This window comes from Littorina saxatilis, linkage group LG3 (genome assembly GCF_037325665.1).
Source record: "Littorina saxatilis isolate snail1 linkage group LG3, US_GU_Lsax_2.0, whole genome shotgun sequence".
NCBI classification, from domain to species: Eukaryota; Metazoa; Mollusca; class Gastropoda; order Littorinimorpha; family Littorinidae; genus Littorina; species Littorina saxatilis.
Window position 1 is genome coordinate 31,114,973 of NC_090247.1, and position 17,044 is coordinate 31,132,016.

Here is a 17,044-nt window from a genome sequence, read left to right on the forward strand (position 1 = left end):
TTTGTTCAAAACTGCGAGAAATACTTCGATTGTCAATGCAATACAGAAATCCAACCTGCAATTGCCCGGATGTGGAACGCCGGAAGCTGCAATATTTTGCACCCCACGGTGGTTATTGAACAAAGCACGCGTATGAAAAGCAGAAGTGACTCAGAGCATAAAACGGATAAGGTATACTTCAGCAGTTAGAAACAAAGAATCGTTGCGCGTCAGTCACAGTGTTCGGCTTTCGTTACCACACGGATTGGAATTTTGTTTTGTTTTATTACTTTTGCTGATGCTCCGATGTGACACACTACGTGTGAGATGTGGACATTTTCTTCATAAAAGGCCTTTCATTCTGAACAAGTTTCAATACATCGCAGAATTACGTTGGAACGAAGTAGGAAAGTGACCAGCGAGAGTGATCCATGGTGCAGAAAAAACCGATTTATTTCACGAGTTGGAAACAAAAGACTTGAAAAGAAAAGAGAAAGAAACAAAAGAACCGCTTGACTTAAATTGTATGCCATTTAACTGAATTGTTTTTCACCAAACTGAACTGGAAAAAAAATCCGAAGATAATTCGTAATCGTTAGCTTATTTTTGTAACACTACGCGCAAGACTGAAAAGATGTTGCCAACGAAATTCCTTCTTCTCTGGATAACTTTACTACCCCGTAGTCTCTTATCTCATGGACTTGTGTTCATTTCGAATCCTGTCCAGAGTCAGTTGTTCGCATCAGAGTCGTACCAGGAAACTATCTTGTTTGAAAAGCCTGCCAGATCTCTGTTGGACTGCGCCCGTCTTTGCGTCTTGACGCCATGTTGTGTGACGTTCAACTTCACAGTGATGACGTCACAGTTGATGTGTCGTGGACACAGTGTGAATGTGACGTCAGAAGAGGCAGGGGTGACGAATGCTGCAGGAAAGTTTGGGTTGGTGACAAGACTGCAAACAGGTGAGACAGAGGACGCAAAGTATGTAGTACAATTAACCGAAGTAATGTTGGACATACGAGGTATAATCCAAACAAAATGATCAAACCGCGATTATACAAGTCTCAGGCCACTGATCATAAAAAGTAATATATCATTTGAAAGGCCAACCATTTAACTAGTATACCTTTAAAGCTACTCTTACACTGTGCCGAATTGCCCTTGCGAATAGCATTTTCCAATAATTCACAATGATCGGGACATGGTCGCAAGACTTTCGTAAATGTTCTTAACTATTCCTTACAATTCGTCTCTTGTTTTGAACATAGCAACTTGCTCCTAATATTCGCAAGGAAGTCATATTGCTATTTTTTCGCAACGTATACTCGTTAGTACTCACAAGACATTTGTAATCATCGCAATGTATTCGTGGCGCTAGCAAGCCATTCGCAACCATTCGTTATGCCTGTCTTTACATTGTGCCGAATATCCTTGCGAATATGAACATGTTGTATTCGGCAAAAAAATAGACACATGGACATGAATAATATAGAAAATTGGAAGCCTTACCAATCCTTGCGAATGTCTTACAAATGGTTGCGAGTGCTTGCGAATGTGTTCCGATCATTGAGAATACATACGCATCAAAATCGCCGTTTAGTTGCAAGACGTTTGCAAGATATTCTTACTGTTTTTAAAACATTCTCAAGCAATTACAGTCACTCGCAAGCATTCGTAAGGCTTTCGCAACATTCTTATGAATTGGGAAGAAATGGTCAAAACATTCCTGAGAAATTCGTAATGAATTCGCAACCATTCGCAAGATGTTGGCAAAATGTGCACGAATAAAATCCTTACGAATGCTTGCGAGCGCTACGCACACCTTTACGATGATTACGAATGGTTTGCGAATACTTACGAGTACGTTGCGAAACATTCAGAATATGACTTCCTTGCGAATATTAGGAGCATGTTGCTAATGTTCGCAAACAGAGACGAATGGTGGCGAATGGTTAAGAACATTAACGAATGTCTTGCGACCATGTCCCGATCATTACGAGTTATTGGCGAATTCTATTCGCAAGGGCAATTCGCCAGAGTGTAAGAGCAACATTACGAACAATGCGAATTGCATACTCGTTTTATTCGTAAAATGTTTGCAAGCACTCGCAACACTCGCAAGGCCACTCGCAACGTTCGTAATAGATCCGTATATGGATTCGTATACAATCACAATGATCGGTAGACATTTGCAAGCAGTCGCAACCATTCGTATGACATTCGCAAGGATTCGTAAGCCTTCGATTTTTCTCTGTTTTTTCCTGTCCATTCGTCTCTTTTTTTGCCGAATACAACATTTTCATATTCGTAAGGATATTCGGCACAGTGTAAGACAGGCTTAAGAGATGACGTCATTAGGTTACTACGTCATAAATGACGAGGATTTAAAATACGTCACTTTTGGGTTGTGCTTCAAAACGGAGTCTTTTGTCAAACGCCATGAAAATCTTCACTTCTTTGAAAGAGTGAAGCTGGATGATGGTACAAAGAAAATGCATACAAAGCTGAAGAACGTTACATGAATCAAAGCTGTTCCATATTCTACAATGTGACAAAAGAAAAGGGAAATCGAAACTGGGGAAAAGGGGAATAACTCTGACAAGCCAAAACAACTTCCGAAGAGCGCTTCAAACGAGAATAATGTAGCTGCTGTGTCAAAATTTAAGAACTAAGATTAAAAAGTGTACATGCGAGTATAGAGTGCAAAGCTTAAACTTTCATATGGAACATTAACAGTCCAGAGAACTCTACTCAATGATCTTCCGCTTCAAAAGCTGGCCGCAAAATGGGTGCCTCATTAGCTGACAGGGGAACAGAAGGAGCATCAGGGTCCTCTTGCACGCGTTCTGCTCAACTGTTGTGAACCCAGTAGACCCAAATATGTTGTTACTGTAATCACCGATTATCAGACTTTGGTTTCCTTCTACTTTAGTGCCAGAGAACACAGAAGATCACAGAAACAAAGCGTGTCGAGACCAAAATGACGAGAAGCATCACATTTGTAAGCGAGGTTTTCAAAGCAGAAACAGGGCTATTCGCTGTATTTTTCGACCACGAAGGTCTTGCTGTCGATATTCTGTCTGCTAACAGCACTGTCATTGCCACGTATTATGCAGAAACTTTTTTTACCCAAACTTACTTACGAGTTTAGCAGTGAGCGACCAAACTGCGAAACCTAGACTGCCCTTCTCCTTCATGAACATGTCAGTCTCCACAAACTAAGGGCCGTAACTCCATTCCTAAAAGACGAAATGATCCCATTTTTGCCTCACACATTCTTCAGACCTGATTACACCCCTTGTGATTCTGGTTATACCCTCTTTATACCCTTTTTGCCAACAAGTTTCACTGCACCCAGGACCTTAAAAAAGCCGTCAAATCAGAGCTCAAGGGCAACCCCAAATAAGGCCATCTTAAGGCCTCTTCTGATTGGCTTTGACACTTGTGACTTTGCATTGATGTAGGAGGAGAGTAGTTCTAATGACTGCTGTATTTTTGGCCAGATACGCCGAACAGTTTGTGCGAAAATCACATTTGATCATTTTGTTTGGATCATACCTCGTACGACGCAAGGAGTGTACGAGTACATGCATGCAACAGATATAAAGAATTCCATTATATCTCTTTAAAATTACATTAACATAGTTTACACTTAAATGTATCTATGCTCCAACAGTGCAACAACCACCTACGTGTCGTGCTCTGTACGACTTGTGTCAGGAGGACCGCATTTATCAACTTCATCTGAGCCACACAAACGTATCTGCTTCTTGCGAAGCCGGATGGACGGTGAGTGATGTTGTTGACTTCGAATTACTTGTTGAATAAACCGGCTCCTCCGGCGACAAATATTTATCTTTCGTTCATTTCTATTGGACTTCTTCTTCGTCGTTCGCTTTTTCTATTGGACTGCATGCTTTATCTGCTAAGATTCCAATTTTTATATTTAGTCAAGTTTTGACTAAATATTTTAACATCGAGGGGGAATCGAAACGAGGGTCGTGGTGTATGTGCGTGTGTCTGTGTGTCTGTGTGTCTGTGTGTCTGTGTGTGTGTGTGTGTGTGTAGAGCGATTCAGACTAAACTACTGGACCGATCTTTATGAAATTTGACATGAGAGTTCCTGGGTATGAAATCCCCGAACGTTTTTTTCATTTTTTTGATAAATGTCTTTGATGACGTCATATCAGGCTTTTCGTGAAAGTTGAGGCGGCACTGTCACTCCCTCATTTTTCAACCAAATTGGTTGAAATTTTGGTCAAGTAATCTTCGACGAAGCCCGGACTTCGGTATTGCATTTCAGCTTGGTGGCTTAAAAATTAATTAATGACTTTGGTCATTAAAAATCGGAAAATTGTAAAAAAAAATAAAAATTTATAAAACGATCCAAATTTACGTTTATCTTATTCTCCATCATTTGCTGATTCCAAAAACATATAAATATGTTATATTCGGATTAAAAACAAGCTCTGAAAATTAAATATATAAAAATTATTATCAATTTTTTTTTCGAAATCAATTTAAAAACACTTTCATCTTATTCCTTGTTGGTTCCTGATTCCAAAAACATATAGATATGATATGTTTGGATTAAAAACACGCTCAGAAAGTTAAAACGAAGAGAGGTACAGAAAAGCGTGCTATCCTTCTCAGCGCAACGAATACCCCGCTCTTCTTGTCAATTCCACGGGCACTGCCTTTGCCACGGGCGGTGGAGTGACGATGCTACGAGTATACGGTCTTGCTGCGTTGCTATGCGTTCAGTTTCATTCTGTGAGTTCGACAGCTACTTGACTAAATATTGTATTTTCGCCTTACGCGACTTGTTTTTTTTATTAACAAAACACACACAAAAACACACGGTAAGTAATGCTGTTTACTTTGAACAAACCGGCTCTTCCGGCTACAAATATTTATCTTTCGTATATTTCTTTTAAACTGCAGGCTTGATCTCCTAATATTCTAATTTGTTTATTAAACACACACACACACACACACACACACACACACACACACACACACACACACACACACACACACACACACACACACACACACACACACACACACACACACACATTTAAAGAAGCCAAAACGTGTAAAATGCACATGTTTTTCTTCTTAATGGAGAATCAGCTGTACTGTTGATACATGAATCATTCAATTGAATGAGCCGTTATCATACATACATTACTGTGTGTGTTGTCACGAAAATGAGTATCCATGCACTTCTCCTTGGTATTCTGGGATTTCTCTCTACGTCTTACTCTTAAAGGCACAGTAAGCCTCCCGTAAACCATCACAGAGCTCCCCGAGCGTCTATATACAGTACAAGCATACTTCCATTTGAACGCTCACCGAACGGGAACATCCTGGCTGCTTTCTGTCGAGCGTGAGACATTTTCAAAGAATTTATTTTCGTAGACTTGTTCCGTTAACAACAACGGCGCCTCGTCTTTGCGCTAGACCTAACTTTTAAAATCTAAATAATAAATTGACAGCTTGTTACACAAACATTCTTTAATCATAAAAGAATTCGTTTTTCATCAAGACAAGATCAGAACAATTCGAAGTTGTGAAAGTTTAAAAAAAGAAAAGCCCGGAAGCAGGGTCACGCAAGGGTCGTAGCAGACGACGGCCGGTTTATCAGTGCAAATCGCCGTTCCTCTCAACAGTCAAAAGCCATCGCTAGAGTTCTTGTGAACCACAGCCGTTGTTTCGTGCATAAAAAAAACGTGCTATTGTAGATAAGCTCACGTCGAGTCGCATTCAAATGACTAACTATGACGACTGCATTGTGAAAAGGGAAAACTGGATCACACGGGTTCACGATGGCTCAGGGGTAAGATAAACCACGCAAAAATAAATTCTTTGAAAATTGTTCGCTCTTTACGGAGGGCACCTAGGATGTTCTCAATTGGTGAGTGTTTAAATGAAATGGTGTTTGTACTGTGTGTAAAAGCCTGACCGTATCTGTGATGGTTTACGGGAGGCTTACTCTGCCTTTAACATCAACAATAACTTAGTCGTAGTGTTGTTGTAGGTGAGGATGATGATAATGATGACGATAACGACGACGACGATGCTGCTGCTGCCGCCGATGAGAAGGAGGAGGACGGGGAAGACGACAACGACGGCGACGATAAGAGTGTCGATACTCCCATCATTTTATGATAACACCTTATTTTCATTCAGTGACAGTCATACATACTCTGATACGTGAACAATTCTAACTTCCTGCATATGTTGTTATCCGACAGGTGTTTCACAGACGGCTGAATGGGCAGATTGAGTTCTTCCGTAACTGGGCAAACTACTCCAACGGATTTGGTGACGTCACTGGAGAATACTGGCTCGGTAACTTCATACTTTCATCTACTTTTTCCGCACTAAGGAGGCTTCATAGTTTGGTTTAAACGTGTCTTAGTCATTGTGTTTTGTGCAGGAAAACGTTGTATCAATCAGAAAACAGAGATCGTACGGTTTGTGTTAGTCTTGAAGCAAAAGGCTTTCGCCATATGCTTTAAACTGTCATTGTAAATTGGTTTTAACAGCCATTATTATCAATAGTTCTATAGGATACAACGTGACCTTGGTGTGAACATATAACGCTTTTTTGTATGAGCAAATGACCTTAAAGATGGGATATTTTATTTTCATTCGGCGTTTTTTTGTCTATCCTGATTAATAGTGCTTTGTGGTCGAACTGACAAACGCATGACTTTCACGAAACCTGTATACAAGCCGAATTTTAATTTTTCGTTCCATTGTTTTCTTTTGTTTGAAATATATTCATCGTCCCTTATTTTCTATTCTGATCCGCAATGGTTCTTTTTTTTCTGGCATGCGCATAACTTTCACAAAGTTACCATACAAGCACATTTTAAAGCAATTCTTTTGTATGTTTGTTTGTTTGTTCTATCGACTTTGTAAATATCGGACTATATATGTGTGTGTGTGTGTGTGTGTGTGTGTGTGTGTGTGTGTGTGTGTGTGTGTGTGTGTGTGTGTGAATGTTGGTAGATCGGTTCCATGTGTGTGCATGGAGTCCTCTATTAGCGCAACAGTGAAATATGTGTGTATTTTATATTCTTATTTTTCTTAAATCTATCCAAAGTTCCCTCGGGGTAACACCCTCTTCGTCAACCTTGTGTTCACCTATAATAGACTGTTTCCGACACACCCCTAGCTCGTGTTTGGCCCCTCTAATGTTTGTCAGACGTTTTGGAAAGGGCAGTCACTCTTCCACAAGCCGTACAAACCAGACGGAGTTATTTCCGGAATTCGTCTATTTTCATTTCGGTTCACGCAGGTCTGGACGCGGTGCATCAGATGACGTCATCAGGGAGCCACGAGCTCTCAGTGGACGCGGAAGACTGGGAGGGAAACACTAACACTGCCATCTTCTCCAACTTCTCCGTGTCGTCACAGGACACCAACTACACGCTCAACAAAGTCGTTTTTGAGGGTGGAGAACTCGGTGAGTGTACCTGTGAAATTACCCCCCCCCCCCCAAAAAAAAAAAAAAAAAATAAAAAAAAAAGTAAAAATAAAAATAAACAAGTCGCGTAAGGCGAAAATACAACATTTAGTCAAGCTGTCGAACTCACAGAATGAAACTGAACGCACTGCACTTTGTCACCAAGACCGTATACTCGTAGCATCGTCAGTCCACCGCTCGTGGCAATGGCAGTGGAATTGATGAGGCAGAATAGCGCGGTAGTGGTTGCGCTAAGCAGGATAGCACCCATTTCTGTATCTTTATTCTTTTTAACTTTCTGAGGTTGTTTTTAATCCAAACATATCACATCTATATGTTTTTGAAATCAGGAACTGTCAAGAAATAAGATGGAATTGTTTTTAAATCGATTTCGGAAATTTTATTTTAATCATAATGTTCATAATTTTAATATTTAGAGCTTGTTTTTAATCCAAATATAACATATTTATATGTTTTTGGAATCAGAAAATGATGAAGAATAAGATGAAATTGTTTTTGGATCGTTTTATGAACAAATAGTTTTATTTGCAATTTTCAGATTTTTAATGACCAAATTAATTAATTAATTTCTAAGCCTCGAAGCTGAAATGCAATGCCAAAGTCCGGTCTTGGTCGAAGATAACTTGGCCTAAATTTCAATCACTTTCATTGAAAAATGAGGGTGTGACAGGGCCGCCTTAACTTTTACGAAAAGCCGGATATGACGTCATCAAAGACATTTATCGAAAAAAGGAAAAAAACCTCTGGGAATATCATTCCTCGTGTAAAGTTTCATGAAGATCGGTCCAGTAGTTTACTCTGAATCGCTCTACACACACACACACACACACACACACACACACACACACACACCATGACCCTAGTCTCGATTCCCCCTTTATGTTAAAACATTTGGTCAAAACTTGACAAAATGTAAAAAGAGTAAATAAATTAAAAAGAAAACAAACATTATTTCCGCTGATGAGGCCAACCAGAGACATAGATAGAATGTATGTATGTCTCTGGGCCAACCAAATAAGAGTCGGCAGGTCGTTAAACTACCCTGCGCAGAAAGAAGGTAGTAATGGAAGGCGCTGGTTCTGTGCGACGCTTAGTTTTCGAGATAGGTGTGGCTGACGAAGTACAGGACGTCACATTCCAAATAAGCACGACTATATGTTGCAGGTGGAAGCCGCTGAGATTACATTTCTTCGGAAGGTTTCCGCAAAAATAGATATTACACAATTTGCGCGAAACAGTTGAGAAGCAGACGATCTCTGAGATCTCTGTTCGTCTCGTGATAACGTTATTTTGTATGATAACGATTCACTTGCAAACTAAAGTATACAATTTGGTGTGTCAGTGGTAAATGTAAATAGAAATGTGTAATACAGACAAAGCAAACAAATAAACGTGTTTTTCTCGTGAAAATGTTGCGTTGTGCGGGTGTTTGCGTGGCCAGGTGATGTAAACAAAGCAAAGTACGGGACGGACTCTGCTCTGTGCTGTAACACTGGCAAGTTCAAAACACGAGAAAAACGATTTCGTTATGCGGGCAGCAACGGGGGATGTATGTATTTTTCAAATGGTTGTAAAATAAGTCTTGTATTTATCACCGAACTCAGGCCCTGTTCTTTTTTTCGTCACACCTAAAACCGTTATTTCTTGTGAGCGACGCAGCATTATACGCTGTAGCTTTTTACATTTAGTAAAGTTTTGACTAAATTTTTTTAACATAGAGGGGGAATCGAGACGAGGGTCATGGTGTATGTGTGTGTGTGTGTCTGTCTGTCTGTCTGTGCGTGTGTATGTGTAGAACGATTCAGACCAAACTACTGGACCGATCTTTATGAAATTTGACATGAGAGTTTCTGGGAATGATATCCCCAGCCATTTTTTCATTTTTTCATTTTTTCGATAAATACTTTTGATGACGTCATATCCGGCTTTTTGTAAAAGTTGAGGCGGCACTGTCACACCCTCATTTTTCAATCAAATTAATTGAAATTTTTGTAAAGCAATCTTCGACAAAGGCCGGACTTTGGTATTGCATTTCAGCTTGGTGGCTTAAAAATTAATTAATGACTTTGGTCATTACAAATCTGAAAATTGTAATAATTTTTCTATTTATATAAAATGATCCAAATTTACGTTCATCTTATTCTACATCATTTCCTGATTCCAAAAACATATAAATATGTTATATTTTGATTAAAAAAAGCTCTGAAAATTAAAAATATAAAAATTATAATCAAATTAAATTTCCGAAATCGATTTAAAAACAATTTAATCTTATTCCTTGTCGGTTCCTGATTCCAAAAACATATAGATATGATATGTTTGGATTAAAAACACCCGTCGCGATATAACCTTCGTGGTTGAAAACGACGTTAAACACTAAATAAATAAATAAATAAATAAATAAATAAAAAAATAAATAAATAAATAAATAAATTAAAAACACGCTCAGAAAGTTAAAACGAAGAGAGGTACAGATACAAGCGTGCTATGCAGCACAGCGAAACCACTACCGCGCTGAACAGGCTCGTCAGTTTCACTCCGTTTTGCACAAGCGGCGGACTACGGTCATTGTGAAAAAATGCAGTGCGTTCAGTTTCATTCTGTGAGTTCGACAGCTTGACTAAATGTAGTAATTTCGCCTTACGCGACTTGTTGGTTTGTGTTCAAGTGAAAGAATGTTGCACACTTTATATTTCAAGGACTAAAATCTTCTCTTTTTACATTTAGTCAAGTTGTGTGTGTGTGTGTGTGTGTGTGTGTGTGTGTGTGTGTGTGTGTGTGTGTGTGTGTGTGTGTGTGTGTGTGTGTGTGTAGAGCGATTCAGAGTAAACTACTGGACCGATCTTTATGAAATTTTTCATGAGAGTTCCTGGGTATGATATCCCCAGACAGTGTTTTCATTTTTTGGATAAATGTCTTTGATGACGTCATATCGGGCATTTTGTAAAAGTTGCCAAGATCTCAGACGATGAGGCGTACTGTGTTCAAGAGGCAAAGTCGTTTTTACATTTAGTCAAGTTTTGACTAAATGTTTTAACATAGAGGGGGAATCGAGACGAGGGTCGTGGTGTATGTGTGTGTGTGTGTGTGTGTGTGTGTGTGTGTGTGTGTGTGTGTGTGTGTGTGTGTGTGTGTGTGTGTGTGTGTGCGTGTGTGTGTGTAGAGCGATTCAGAGTAAACTACTGGGCCGATCTTTAGGAAATTTGACATGAGAGTTCCTGGGTATGATATCCCCGGATATTTTTTTTTCATTTTTTGGATAAATGTCTTTGATGACGTCATATCCGGCATTTTGTAAAAGTTGAGGCGGCACTGTCACACCCTCATTTTTCAATCAAATTGATTGAAATTGTGGCCAAGCAATCTTCGACGAAGGCCGGACTTTGGGATTGCATTTCAGCTTGGAGGCTTAAAAATTGATTAATGACTTTGGTCATTAAAAATCTGAAAATTGTAATTAAAATTATTTTTTTATAAAACGATCCAAAATTACGTTTATCGTTTTTGTCATCATTTTCTGATTCCAAAAACATATAAATATGTTATATTTGGATTAAAAACAAGCTCTGAAAATTAAAAATATAAAAATTATGATCAAAATTAAATTTTCGAAATCGAAAAAAAAAAAAATTTCATCTTATTCCTTGTCCGTTCCTGATTCCAAAAACATATAGATATGATATGTTTGGATTAAAAGCACATTCAGAGAGTTAAAAAGAATAGAGATATAGAAAAGCGTGCTATCCTCCTCAGCGCAACCGCTACCGCGCTTTTTTGGATTGTTAATTTCACTGCCTTAGCCACGAGCGGTGGACAGACGATGCTACGAGTGTACGGTCTTGCGGAAAAAATGCAATGCGTTCAGTTTCATTCTGTGAGTTCGACTGAGCTTGACAAAATGTTGTATTTTCGCCTTACGCGACCTGTTTACATTTAGTCAAGTTTTGACTAAATGTTTTAACATAGAGGGAGGAATCGAGACGAGGGTCGTGGTGTAAGTGTGGGTGTGGGTGTGTGTGTGTGTGTGTGTGTGTGTGTGTGTGTGTGTGTGTGTGTGTGTGTGTGTGTGTGTGTGTGTGTAGAGCGATTCAGAGTAAACTACTGGACCGATCTTTATGATATTTTTCATGAGAGTTCCTGGGTATGATATCCTCAGACGGGTTTTTCCATTTTTTCGATTAATGTCTTTGATGACGTCATATCCGGCATTTTGTAAAAGTTGAGGCCTGCATTGTCACACCCTCATTACATTTAGTCAAGTTTTGACTAAATGTTTTAACGTAGAGGGGGGAATCGAGACGAGGGTGTGGTGTATGTGTGTGTGTGTGTGTGTGTGTGTGTGTCTGTCTGTCTGTGTGTGTGTGTGTGTGTAGAGCGATTCAGACTAAGCTACTGGACCAATCTTTATGAAATTTTACATGAGAGTCCCTGGGAATGATATCCCCGGATTTTTTTTTTCGATAAATGTCTTTGATGACGTCATATCCGGCTTTTTGTAAGAGTTGAGGCGGCACTGTCACACCCTCATTTTTCAATCAAATTGATTGAAATTTATGCCAAGCAATCTTCGACGAAGGCCGGACTTCGGTATTGCATTTCAGCATAGTGGCTTAAAAATTAGTTAATGACTTTGGTCATTAAAAATCTGAAAATTGTAAAAAACAACATTTTTTTATAAAACGATCCAAATTTACGTTCATCTTATTCTTCATCATTTTCTGATTCCAAAAACATATAAAAACTATTTCATCTTGTTCCTTGTCGGTTCCTGATTCCAAAAACATATAGATATGATATGTTTGGATTAAAAACACGCTCAGAAAGTTAAAACGAAGAGAGGTACAGTAAAGCGTGCTATGAAGCACAGCGCAACCGCTACAGCGCCAAACAGGCTCGTCACTTTCACTGCCTTTTGCACTAGCGGCGGACTACGTTCAGTTTCATTCTGTGAGTTCCAAAGCTTGACTAAATGTAGTAATTTCGCCTTACGCGTGTTTTTACCTATCTTTCTATCTACATTTTCTATTTCTGTCCCAAGTACTTTTACTTACTATTTGGGACCTGATTTGTTGATATCCAGGCGGCACTTGTAAAAGCTGTGTCCTCTGGATGTCACAGAAGAGAATATTTCTTTTTAAAGTCTACGAAAGCAAGTTTTGTCAGTTTCCCTGAATTACAATTTAAAGAGTAACAAAAAGGTGTAAGGGTCGGTAGGAAAAACAAGGGTCGGTCGGGGAACCAGATGCGTTGACATTTTTTCTTCACGGGCCGAAGTTTTGTGGAATCCTTAATTGTCTCGCAGTTTCAGTCTGCTCAATGTATTTGTCTCTGTTTATGTCTGTCGGTCGGTTTTTCGTGTTTTGCTGAATGATGCGTCGCAGGCTATAACGTAACATACATGTCGCTGTTTTGTTTGTGTCTGTCGGTCTCTTTTTCGTGTTTTGCTGAATGATGCGTCGCAGGCTATAACGTAACATGCATGTCGCTGTTTTGTTTGTGTCTGTCGGTCTCTTGTTCGTGTTTTGCTGAATGATGCGTCGCAGGCTATAACGTAACATGCATGTCTCTGTTTTGTTTGTGTCTGTCGGTCTCTTTTTGTCTGTTTTTTCCCCTTAACGCAGTGTACAACATTCTCCTCTAGCTCACAATCTCGCCTCTCTTCTTAGGTGACAGCCTGACCTACCACGGAGGGGCGCAGTTCACCACCTACGACGCCGACAACGACCTGCACGGGACTAACTGTGCAGCAGGCGGGGGTCACGGGGCGTGGTGGTACAAGAGCTGCTTTCGCTCCAACCTCAACGGCCGTTACCTGGGACAGGTCACCAACAGCACTCCCGTGCACTGCATGAGCTGGTACACCTTTAAAGTCACGCACTACTATTGCCTTAAGGCGGCGCAGATGAAAACCAGACCCATGTACGATTGAAAAGTGGGGTTTGGGGTTTGAAATTAGTGTGTGTTTTTGACATTCAGTCAAGTTTTGACTAAATGTTTTAACGTAGACGGGGAATCGAGATGAGGGTTGTGATGTATGTAGCTCAGTTGGTAGTGCGCTGGATTTGTATTCAGTTGGCCGCTGTCAGCGTGAGTTCGATCCCAGGTTCGGCGGAAATTTATTTCACAGAGTCAACTTTGTGTGCAGACTCTCTTCGGTGTCCGAACTCCCCCCCGTGTACACTACATTGGGTGTGCACGTTAAAGATCCCACGATTGACAAAAGGGTCTTTCCTGGCAAAATTGCTTTGGCACAGTTAATAATTGTCTACCTATACCCGTGTGGCTTGGAATAATAGGCCGTGAAAGGTAAATATGCGCCGAGATGGCTGCAATCTACTGGCCTTATATAAAATTCCATCTCACACGGCATCATTGCAGAGCGCCTAGAACTGTACCCTCGGAATATGCGCGATATAAGCCTCATATTGATTGATTGATATGTGTGTGTGTGTGCGTGTGTATGTGTGTGTGTATGTGTGTGTGTGTGTGTGTGTGTGTGTGTTTGTGTGTGTGTGTGTGTGTGTGTGTGTGTGCGCGCGTGTGTGTGTGTGTAGAGCGATTCAGAGACACTACTCGACCGATCTTCATGAAACTTTAGATGATAGATCCAGATCATATATAGTATGACATCCTCAGACGAATTTTTCATTTTTGTGATAAATATCTTTGAGGACGTCATATTTATCCGGCTTTTTGTAAAAGTTGAGGCAGCACTGTCACGCTCTCATTTTTCAACCAAATAGGTTGACATTTTGGTCAAGTAATCTTCGACGAAGCCCGGACTTTCGTATTGCATTTCAGCTTGGAGGCTTAAACAATAATTAATGAGTTTGCTCATTAAAGTTGTCATTAGAATCGATTTTTCGCAAACAGATTTAAAATTGATTGCATATTGTATTCTTCATCTTTTCTTGAATTCAAAAATATATAGAAATGTCATGTTTTCTCTAAAAAAAAATATGCTCAGAATGAAAGGAAATAGGTTCAGTAAGTACTACGGACGCGTGCTTCGCGGCGGCGAGCGTGACCCGTCTCGGTCTTCGGTATGGTTAGCCGAGACTATCTGAATGTAGTCTCGGCGATGATTGGTTTGTGGTGTTGATCTTGACTAAAATTAATGTTTTTATATCGCTTCACGCGACTTGTTTTTGTTTGTTTTTATTGCATTTGTAAGTATCGGACAATGTCATGACAAACGGTATGTGTGTGTGTGTGTGTGTGTGTGTGTGTGTGTGTGTGTGTGTGTGTGTGTTTGTGTGTGTGTTTGTGTGTGTGTTAGTTTGTTTGTGTGTGTGTGTGTGTGTGTGTGTGGAGAGAAACGTCACATATCTGGAGAGACGTTGGTCCAGGTACATGTATCTCCTTTATAAAACCGTAACAGATCCGTTACCAGACTTAGCTAGAGTGTTCTGGAAAACGACGTGGTGCTTGAATCTCCACTGAATCTGAACTCCCTTTCCTCTCATACCTGAGGTTTTCAAGTTATCAATACCTACGTACGTTTGATCTTATGATAACCTGCGACACTGATGTTTCTAATGAGCGAGGTGTGTACTTTTTTGGTATGAATACAAGAATTGTACAAATATTCACTGCGTCTCTATATTGCGCTGGCGACACGGTTGCCGAAAATGGAGAGAGAGACTCGTTTTTTCTCATGCGTATTTTCCGAATTATTATTAACACGCGGCTTTATCTAGTTTGTTTATATATGTGTTTGTTTGTAGTATTTCTTTTGAAAAGTGAAGTTACTGGTATTGTACTTTTGCCAGGAAGGAAAGATTAAAAGAAACATATTTAACGTCTTTCTGTTTTTGCATGTGTCTTTTGTTTTTTGGATGTGTCTTTTGTTTTCTCCAACATTCTTTCGTGTCTCTTCGCGATCCCTCTACCTCATTCGCCTGCTTGTTGCAGTGACATCTACCATGCGCCTGTTTGTGTGTTTAAAAAAATCTCGTTTGATTTTTCATCTCAGCCTGAGCGAACGCACGCACTCACAAACGCACGTACGCACGCAAGCACGCATGTACTTCCGTACGCACGCACTTACGTACGCACGCACTTACGTACGCACGCACCCACGCGAGCTTTCGGATTAAACCGGTTTCTTAAACCTAGGGGAAAGTCGCCAAACCCGGAACAGTTAAGGAGAAACAGCCGGACCAGACAACAAAATGGATATTGCAAAGCGTTCTTTATATTGTCACATACTAGAGTCTATCAGTAAATAAACGAACAGCATAAAATAAAATAAAAGTCACGCAACTCATCAGACTGATCATTATAAAAATGTCTGCATCTGTTCCAGGTTGGACGCATGGGTGTGTAAAGTGGAACACTGTGTCGTCAAACTCGGAACACATACAAAAACACACTGACTCTCTTTCTAGCTCTGTCTGTGTCTCTCATACACACCTACACACCTACACACTCTCAATCACACGCACAAAAGTACACTTTGCCACACACACAAGAGAAATAAAAACGCCATAACATTTTGATTGAGACATTTTATTTAAATGTTTTTTCCCCCACATCATATTGTGATATTCACCAAGGAAATAACAAATCGGAAAACAATTTAAGCCTAAAATGTGAAAAAAAGATATAAATTAGGGCTAGGTATAAAACAAAACTGAGAAACAAAACCTTAAAAAAATAAAATAAAAAATAAGATTAGGACCCGATTTCGCAGACAATGTCCTTTTGTCTTCTACTGTCAACGCAGTCATCGTGGGATCACTGTGTGCACTTCTGGCACTGTATCATGCCCTCAGGGGAGTTGGTGCCACACATGAAGCAGTACCACGAGATTTCGCAGCTTCATTTGTACCCCTCTTCAGTTGACATCAGCGGCAGGTAGGCTTACATTTGCTGCTGAAACCAAGCAATCATAATGACAGAATCTTCAAGTCCAGTGTACAAAACAACGATTGGGTTGACGTTGGCAAATTTATCTCAGCTTTATGAATGTTATTAACTAGTTCTAACTCTAGTGTTAGTGTAGAAGGTCTTCCTGTGCACTTTACTTCTTCTTTTTTTATTTGTTTTTTTTCCTTCTTTACGTCTTTTAAGCGTTGTGACAGGAACACCATATCTCCGTTTCTCACTGCTGACAAAGCGCAGCCCATTTCTTCTGGTAACCACCGTCCGGGTTCCACAATACTGTCAAACAAATCAATCAATCATTCAATAAAACTAATAGAAGGTAAAAACACAACAAAACCGACAAGAGAATTGAATACGTGAATAAAACAGCAGTTTGATGAGGGTAAGATGGAACAGAATGCGGCAAAGCTGGAACACTGTTCCATGTTTGCCTCTCTTATGTGTTCCATCTTTGCCGCATGGCACCTGCATGGATTTTGAGTTAACCTGTTGGATACACGGTACGTTCCAAATTTTTGTCTCCGTTAAAATTATTGCAAATCCATGAAGGTTTATCACAGCAATCAACATTTTATGTGAACGTATATAGATAAAGAGTAATACTACGAATTGTAGACGGTCGAAATAAGAAGAAGAAGGAAGAAAAGTTTAAAAAACGTACCTCTTTTTACATTG

At 39.8% G+C, this 17,044-nt stretch overlaps 1 protein-coding gene across 1 annotated transcript; it reads left to right on the forward strand.

Annotated features, from left to right (window-relative positions):
* The first annotated feature begins 216 nt into the window (after positions 1 to 216).
* LOC138960911 (microfibril-associated glycoprotein 4-like) lies at positions 217 to 13,918 on the forward strand. Its single transcript, XM_070332544.1, has 5 exons — positions 217 to 941; positions 3,656 to 3,768; positions 6,240 to 6,336; positions 7,292 to 7,459; positions 13,147 to 13,918. The coding sequence occupies exons 1-5, from the start codon at positions 614 to 616 to the stop codon at positions 13,407 to 13,409; spliced, it is 969 nt and encodes a 322-aa protein (XP_070188645.1). The 5' UTR covers positions 217 to 613; the 3' UTR covers positions 13,410 to 13,918.
* The last annotated feature ends 3,126 nt before the right edge of the window (positions 13,919 to 17,044 follow it).

Excerpts from the sequence above, each read along its gene's own strand:
- LOC138960911 (XM_070332544.1), top strand. The coding sequence starts at position 614 with ATGTTGCCAACGAAATTCCTTCTTCTCTGGATAACTTTACTACCCCGT. Across the intron at positions 942-3,655 it reads GGTGACAAGACTGCAAACAG|TGCAACAACCACCTACGTGT; the intron begins GTGAGACAGAGG and ends ATGCTCCAACAG. Across the intron at positions 6,337-7,291 it reads CACTGGAGAATACTGGCTCG|GTCTGGACGCGGTGCATCAG; the intron begins GTAACTTCATAC and ends CGGTTCACGCAG.